The sequence below is a fragment of the Cajanus cajan genome, chromosome 4 (genome assembly GCF_000230855.2).
Source record: "Cajanus cajan strain Asha chromosome 4, NIPB_CcT2T_4, whole genome shotgun sequence".
Lineage (NCBI taxonomy): Eukaryota > Viridiplantae > Streptophyta > Magnoliopsida > Fabales > Fabaceae > Cajanus > Cajanus cajan.
The window spans coordinates 10614151-10623031 of NC_138520.1; the positions used below are offsets into that span (position 1 = coordinate 10614151).

At 30.4% G+C, this 8881-nt stretch overlaps 1 protein-coding gene across 4 annotated transcripts; it reads right to left on the reverse strand.

The window, feature by feature from the left end:
- Positions 1-887: 887 nt before the first annotated feature.
- Positions 888-6139, reverse strand: APK3 (adenosine-5'-phosphosulfate (APS) kinase 3). Of its 4 annotated transcripts, XM_020358434.3 has the most exons (8): positions 5898-6139; positions 4590-4692; positions 4160-4349; positions 3012-3161; positions 2225-2343; positions 2062-2146; positions 1293-1339; positions 888-1190 (listed from the first exon to the last, which is right to left on the reverse strand). In XM_020358434.3, the coding sequence occupies exons 3-8, from the start codon at positions 4281-4283 to the stop codon at positions 1092-1094; spliced, it is 624 nt and encodes a 207-aa protein (XP_020214023.1). In that variant the 5' UTR covers positions 4284-4349; positions 4590-4692; positions 5898-6139; the 3' UTR covers positions 888-1091. The 4 variants fall into 4 exon arrangements, with proteins under 4 accessions (XP_020214023.1, XP_020214022.1, XP_020214024.1 ...); XM_020358433.2 differs by lacking the exon at positions 4590-4692 and having other exon boundaries at positions 5898-6138; XM_020358435.3 differs by lacking the exons at positions 4590-4692; positions 5898-6139 and adding an exon at positions 5711-5829.
- Between the last annotated feature and the right edge of the window lie 2742 nt (positions 6140-8881).

The window sequence follows — 8881 nt, forward strand, 5'->3', positions numbered from 1 at the left end:
AGTTAATAAGTTGTCTCATGCTAAATTTATCTTCTGTCCATTTTGAAAAAAAGAAAAAGAGAGAGAGAAGTTTATGTTAGAGACTAAAATATTAATATTTACATTACATTTCATAATTTTTTAAGATATTTATATCAGTTTAGGCACGATTTTTTTTTCTTTGTACTTTCTACACAACTTTACAAGAAGATAGTTTTTTTTTTCTCTTTTTCTTTTTCTCTCTTGCCAAACAAGAAGAAAAACCATCTCACTTTCTATCCTTTTGACTTCCTTCCCATTCTTTTATGTTTTTTTAGTCCATTCTAAACCAAACATCACCTAACTTCCACTCTTGGTTTTCAATCACAAGGAATTCACATTGTGATAACCCATCCATCTACATATTTACAACAGTGAAACATACGCTGTCCCTCAAAAGCAGGAATGTGGGGTTTTAGAAATTCGAAATTTGATTGCGTGAAAGATGTGTATACTCAACTTACCATATCAATTATCCAGTGATTTTTGTATATCAAGTGAAGTACTAACAAAATCTTCGGGTACTGACGAGACACGCTCACACGCAGGGTCTTCTCTCGTGAGATTATACATTACTCCATTCACAACGTACCAAATAAATAACGCGGTGCTTAAGATTTAAACGCAGAACATAAATCACCAGTTCTCGAGTGACACGTGTCACACTTTCACTGTCAAGGGTTTTAATTGTCCTTACAAAAGCATATCAACCAGAGGGTTGATAAATGTGTAGTGCAGAGCAGATTGAGCAGCTATAAGCTTTTAGGTGCGCGAAAATTTATAATTATTGGATGAACATGAATATATGTTATGTAATTGAATTTCTTAGGACCATAATGACCAGCAATGCGAAGAAAACAATAACATCATACGTTGTAAAATATCCTGAAATTCTTGATAAATCTATAGAATGAATTGTAACAATTATTAATTGATGAATTTTACAATTCCATTTATCCTCTTACCACTCTCCTATCCGCACCTTCCTAGGTTTTTTTTTTTTTTTTAACATGTAGAAGAAGCATCATTATTAGAGAATAATCACATTTGTAATATGATTACACTTGAACACCCTAATGTTCAAGAAATCCTTTCTTCTCCAAGTAAGTAACCACTTGTCCAGCCATCACAGTTGGTGTTGGACAAACACCATTATCATGCTTGATTTCAATCTGGAAAAAAGATTATCATGTTAAACTATGTACATATGTAACACACCGCACAAGGCAGAAGATACGTATAAACAACATTAGTAGCTTCGTGAACATATATACCTCACAATTTATGGGTGGTTCATAAGGATCATCGATGCCGGTAAAACCTGTTCAATTTCACATTTAGTTCAAAAAGGCCACATTGCAGAATTCAAAAAAAGGAAATAGTTTCGGCAGCCGGAATTTATGAAATGGTTTCAAGCAATGTTTAACAAATAACTGGATATAAAGGAAAATTGTCAAACACGAATCATGAGGGTAATGCAAGAAAAACATAGTTCAGATGTAATGCAAGCCCTGAATTCGGTCAACATTATTTATTAGGACTTGAATAAGTTCAATATATTATGAAAAGTTTTAAATAAAAGCACTCTAGTGTTCATCTGAATTGAATGATGGACTCCATATGTCCTAATCAGAATAAATCTTATTTTAGCGTCAAACTTAATACAATTCAAATTTTAACAAAGCTGCTTAGACAAACTAGCCTTACTGAATTATACTTTGGCCAGCAGCCGAATATGCTCCACCTAAAACACTCAAACACAAAGATCTATGAACCAAACTAGTTTATTAACTCCAACATCATGTACAGGTAAAAGAAAAAAAAAGCATTGGGTTAAATGCTTCCTTGGAATAATTATAGTATTGCATGAATTCCTAATTCCTATCCTAGTTAACAATGCCAAACAAACTTAATTTTGGACTACCTTCGTCTTATTTTCTTTCAATGTCTAAATTTCAGTTTACTTATGTTTCCTTTTCAAAAACCTATGTTAGATGGGTGGGACAAAGCCATCGCATGTAAAACACATTACCAAAAACACACCTTTGATTTTTCCTGCCCGAGCAAGCTTATAGAGGCCTTTTGGATCTCTTGACTCACACAATTCTAGAGGCATGTTCATGTAGACCTGTCAATACACTTCTACTGTCAAATATCATGTACACCAACTAATACAAATGATAAGAAATGCCTAATGGTGCCTTGCCTCAATAAAATTCGCATCAGGTAACATGGCACGGCAACTGTCTCGGTCTCTTCTGTAAGGAGATATCAGACTAGCAACACATATTAAACCAGCATCGGCAAAGAGTTTTGCAACTTCTCCTGAATTAAATAATTTGCTGATCAGTAAAACCAAGTTGGAAAACAAATATGCATTATATTTTATAATGTACAGCAGCTAGACTTGTAACTGCAACCGCCAAAGTACTGTTGACTCAGAAAATGACATCTACTTCTACCATATATGTAGATCACTAAGATGAGATTCATGTAGTATGTAAATTTCAAACAGTATAGATTCACTAACATCATAATCTCACACACGTATTGGTTTTGGATGTGTTGTTGTAATATACTTCCTTGCACATTTTATGAAAAATTCACCCATACTTCCTTATGCAAACAACACCTATATTACTGAAACATCGGCTTAGTTAAATCTAACCCAGCAAATTTTTATTGCCATATTCCAACTTCTACAAAACAGTGCACCCAAAAAGCCACGGTAAAATGCCACGTCATATAAGACCTTCTGTCCTTTTCATTCAATCATTCAACTAATAAGTTTTTTTGCAGAAAAAAAGCATGGGCAGTTATTAATAGGTTGTTCCAAGGGATAACAAGAAATCTGTTATTTATTATGCTGGTATAGGCTACAGATACCACTCTAATATCTACCCTCGGCATAACCAAATAGCTATGTTAAACTGGCTATCAAGTTCCTGTTACTCCCATATGCTTAAAGGATTTGTTTCCAGGAGCAAACTTACCAGTTCTGCGAATATTTTCAGTGCGATCTTCAGGTAGAAAACCAAGATCCTTGTTTAGTCCATGCCGAAGGTTATCTCCATCAAGGACATAAGATAACTTTCCCCTTGTGTATAGTTCTCTGCTTAGGGAACATGCCAATGTGCTTTTTCCTGAACAGTTTGATAAAGCAATAAATTTGCAAGCACATTAGACATACACTTACTCAGGAATTTCAAAGACTAAGCATTATTTACTGGTACACTACATAACTATAATTCATGAGTTACTCAAAACAAAAACATGGAATGCAGCATGTCTTAAATGTGATATGAAAGATAAGATAAGATAAGCAATAAGAGCAACGTTTTGAGAAGAGCTATGACCCTAGGACAAGTCAAATTGAACACATAAAACTAAAGTAATGAACCATAGGTAATTAGGTATGATAGGCAGTACACCATTTGCACCTTGTAGTCATTTTAATCAGGGAAAAGGATGATTAGAAGAATCAAAATAGTGAAAAACATTTGTATCTAAGGTTTCCTTCAATATTTCTAGTTTGTCTATAAAATTCCTGGTCTAATATAAGTTCCCAATTTACTTCTTACAGAGGTTTTTAGAGAATATAAAAGCACAAGTGTTTGAACCTTAATTAACCAATACATATCTTTAGTTTGCATAATGTTAAAACAAGTCAAATAATATAACTCCAATGAAAGCTGTTAGTATTTAAAAATGTCCAGTGGTGACATTATGCTTTGATTGGATTGGAACAGCCCACCTGGTTAAACTAACAAACACAAGACTAGATTAAGGAGACAATTTGTTTTCCGTTGATAAGGTAAGTGTTTAAGTGGGCAAAATTTAAGAAAAACATTATAATCATCTTTTGTAGAGCAGATACAGGAATTACAAGCTAATGAAACGGTATATGGACTGGAACACATGTTAGGTAAATTACCATGCAATGTGACAGATAATAGTTACCTGCTGATCAAGTGAATTACAGAGGATTCTTAAATTCAAGGAACAACTATAACATAATGAAAAGCATAAGGATCACAGACAGCAAGAATATGATTTTTTTTCCATGCCAAAAAAGAACTGAATAACTGGAACCAATGTTGAAAAACATAAGCATTAAACCTATAACATTAATCACATGTACCTGATCCGCTGAGTCCAGTAATCCATACAACACATCCCTTTTGGTTAAGTAACTTCTGCCTTTCAGGCCTTCCTACTTGACAATCTTGCCAAAATATATTTGTTGAATTGCTCAGAGTTGACATTGTAAACAAGTCCCTCAGTCCTCTCTATGGATCAATTTTAAGCAATCAAAATCATTTCACGGAATACTGCATGATCGAATCATAAGAAGAGAGGATATTAGAATAGAAGTGCATGATAGCAATACAACTATGCAAGAAACTTGGTAAGTGCTTCATCAGGGCAACCAGTACAGGCCACAAGATTGAAAGCACGACCATGTACATCAATTTCAGACAGTGGAATGGTGATCTCATCCCTCACTTCCACTTCATTGTGTCAATAAAGAAGTATGTATGACCTGTTTGACATAAATAGCGTCTACATACATTGTACACATTAAAGGTTTCCATAAAGTATAGGATGAGTCATGAGGCCTTCTACTATGGATTTGGATCCTCTACTATTCTTGAGTATCAGGACAAGATTCTACTGAAAAGAAAAAAACACAATTTTAATTTTAAATATAGCTAGCGACCCCTGGAGGCCTGGACTATATATAACCAACCATGGTGGGTCCTTATATGATTAAAAAAGTAGTATTTTTCTCAAAACCTAAATCCTAAAAATATACCAAAACCCACATACTGTTATTTTTCAAAAAGTCTCTTCCCAAACAAGATTCAAAAGAATTAACTAAACGTGGCCACTGGCCCCCTTACTTTCTTTTACAAACATATAATTCATGCATGCCAATTCTGCAAGCAACTAACTCATGATTGATTTGATGATAAAGCCAATGTGGACGGGCCCAACACAACACCCATTAGTCCCATCGAGAGACTTTACTCTCTTTCTAGAAAACTGAAGCATTGTTGGCATGGCCACACGAATTCCATGTCACTTCAAAAAAGAGTAATTTAGAATAACACCCATTGAGATTTCATCAAATACATCGTAAACCCCTATCTTCTTTGGTCTTTACCCCTACACATAGTCACCTTAATTGTTTACAGACAATTTAAAAACAGGCACTCGGTGCTTCTATATATTTTGTTTTAAAAAATAAAAAGATATAAATAACACTTAAAGACCAAAGTACGTTAGTACAAGTGATTAAATAGTTATGTTCTTTAACTAAGGACCAGAATTTCATTTCCAACTTGGACATAGAATCACGTCCAAAGGTATACTCTAGCTGTACAGGGCCCCTCAATTGGAAAAAACTTATACCTATCACAAAAACAAATAAAAAAAAAATAACAGCGGATGGTTTCAATTGGAGAGTCTAAGTGATTGGGGGATAATTACAGGGATAAAATAGAATAAAAAATCTTAACACCAAAACCCCTACCTTATATATTAGTATATATTATTTATACATTATACAGTGTACCATGTGCAATCAAAAGAAATCTAAAAAAATGTGAGTTAATTAGCTCTATTAAAAAAGATTCATATGAGCAAACTGCAAAGACATTTTCAATTTCGTGCTCCTCCACCGACTCACCTACCCATTCCCCTGAAATATATGCCTCTTGTCTCGAGTGACATCACAACAATGTGAAGCTATCAAGGATTAAAAATAAGAAACAGAGAGATACTATACGAAATATTGGGTAAGAAATAAGGGGAAAAAAAAAAAAAAAGAGAGAGAGGAGACACATGATAGAAAAGGGAAAGGAGAGAGTGGGTACCGAAAAGAAAGCGATGGAGTGTCCGAATCTGAGAGGGTGGGGAATGGAAGCGGTGATTTTTATAGCAGAATGAGAAAATGGTTTTGTGGGTTTGAGGGTGTGTTTGGGGTTTGGAAAATCAATGGCAATGAATGAATGAATGTGGACGGACATGCTGTCTCACTCAGTCCTCTCCTGAGTCCTGAATTCCCTCTTTTCCTTTCCTTCACCACTCACGGCATTCAAGGTCCTCGGACCTACCCTTCAATGAATCAATACTAGTCCATTTCCTTTTTAAGCTCACCTCCTTAATTCTTAAACTTTGCATTTATTACTTTAATTTAATAATAATAGTTTTTAACATGAGAAAGATTCAAACGACACCGCTATAACTTTTACTGTTATATCGCTTAATAATTTTATATTAAATATGAATTTTGAAAATCTAACCGTTAAATTGAAAATTCATATATCTTAAATGATATATGTCAAATTTTGTTAAAATTGAACAACAACTTGAAGATAGTCAGAATATTCATATTTTAGTATATTTTGAAATGTATATATTACGTCAATTTTATTTTATGAGAATGAAGTATCAAATCATCTTAGATTAATATAAAATTTGATATATATAATCTAAGAAATATGAACTTTCAATCTAACAGTTGAATTTTCAAAATTCACATTTAATATAAAGTTATTAAGCGGTGTAACATTTAGTAAAAGTTACACCAGTGTCATTTGAATCCTCCTCTTTTAATATATATATATATAATAAATGTGTTTAATAACTATATATTATATTTGTTAAATGATTTATTACATATATTATATTTAATAAAAAAATATCAATGTTCTTGCATAAAACTCAATTATTTAATTTATATAAAAAAAGTTAAATTACTTAATAATAATAAATTTGTCCTATTTACTCTTTATGATCTTTATTATAGGACCCAGATTTCAATTTATTATTACTCATATTCTTATTTATAAGACTTAATATAGAATAATTGTTTATTCTTTTATATAAAACTTAATTTGTTGTTTTGTGCATTAATTATTTTTAGACTAAAATTTCTTTTAATTAAAGTGAGTTCTTTTGATTTGTTGAAATGTATTAATGAGTGTGTTGGATTGAAACTTTAAAGATTTTAAAAGACTTTTTAATTATAAAACAGTTTTATAATATTCGATTAATATATATTTTTAATATAAAAGTCATATAGCATTTAATTAAACAGATGTATTGGATTAAAATTTCATAAGATTTTTTAATAAAAAAAAGTCTTTTAAATTTTTAAAAAAATTTGTAGAAATTTAATGGCTATTAAGATTTTTTAAAAAATAATTTTAGAATGTAATGACTTTTTTAAAAGACTTTTTCAATCAAGATTTTGTAATATGAATTCTAATAGATTTGTATGTCAAGAATTTATAAGATTATAAATGATTTTATTAGATTTCGTAGGGCAATATGAAATTTTAGAAAACAAATGCAATTAATAAAATAAATACTTTTAAGTAACATTTTTCTACAGACAGTCTGCATTTATATTTTCTAATTCATATTATTGAATTTTTTTTTAAAAAAATATGTTTATATTTATGATATTCATTTACTAGTAAAGTTGTTAAAATATATTTTTAATGTATGTATAAAATTTTAATATTTTAATATTAAATTTTATTGGAAATAAACGTATGTTAAATTTTAATAATTTAATAATATATAATATTTAATAATCCAAAAGTAAAAATTGATAAATTATATATCAATGTTGATGGATAAAAATGTAATAAAAAATATTGACAGAGAAAAATAATTATTAGATAAAAAATAGTGAGAAAAAGAAGAAATAAATGAGAGAAATAAAAAAAATATGAAATAGAGCATACATGAAAAGAGAGAGGCGAGAAAAAAAATGCCATAAAGAAGAGAGAGAGAGCAAAAACAAAGAGAAAAGATAGGATGAGAAATAGATAGAGAGGGAAAAAAGATAAGTAAAAAAATGAAAAAGAAAAAAAAAAACTAAATGAAAAAAAATCATACGAAATTTCAAAGATTTTTTTGAAATTGTTAGATCAGTAAATTATATGTAAATTCTACTAAAAAAAATCTTATAAAATTCATCATTTAAAATAATTTATTGAAATTACTATATATTTTAATATCAATAAATTTTTTTTAAAATAAAAAAAAAGTTTTAATTCAATACTATCAAATTTTAATATACTCTTAAAAAAATTTGGTTAATAGAGATAATCACAAACCAAACAAACAAAACAATTAATCCCAAGCGTGTGGTTCAGCGGTAGGGGTTGATCCACGCTTAAGCAAGGTCAGGGGTTCGAATCCTGCCTTGTGTATGTAGCCGCGTTAAATCTTGGGGTCAGCTATCCCACCCTTTGAGGTGTCTCCAACGTACATGTTTCAAATTAAAGGAGGAAAAATCTCATTATAGATTATCTTAATTGAATAACACAAAACCCTCCTATTATCTAAATAATAAAACAATAGGCTACCAAAATTACAGACACGTGTCCACATTTTAGTTTTATACATAATTTTATATTAAAGATATTTTATATTTTTAAATGATTTTCTGAGAATATTTATTGATAAAAAAATATGTCAATCACAAAAGATCCTCCTTCTTTTAATAAAATATCTTCCTTCTTTTAATAAAAGAATTTTTTCTCTCCTTTTAATATTTGTTGCCCCTGCACAATTATCATCCACCAAGATGCTTAACCAAATTAAGATTCAGTGACAATGTTACAAGCACTTGAACTGATTTTTTTTTATTACTAATTTTTTGGATTGTGGATGGTTTTGTAACTTAATCACATAACTTAACATGTGACAAATGCTCTTTTAACTCTGAAAAAAAGTATACTTACATGACAAAATATCAATTTTTTAGACAATATTTTGTATGTTACCGATTGGATTTACAAAATTCACAATTAATATAAAGTTATTGAGCAGTGTAATACTT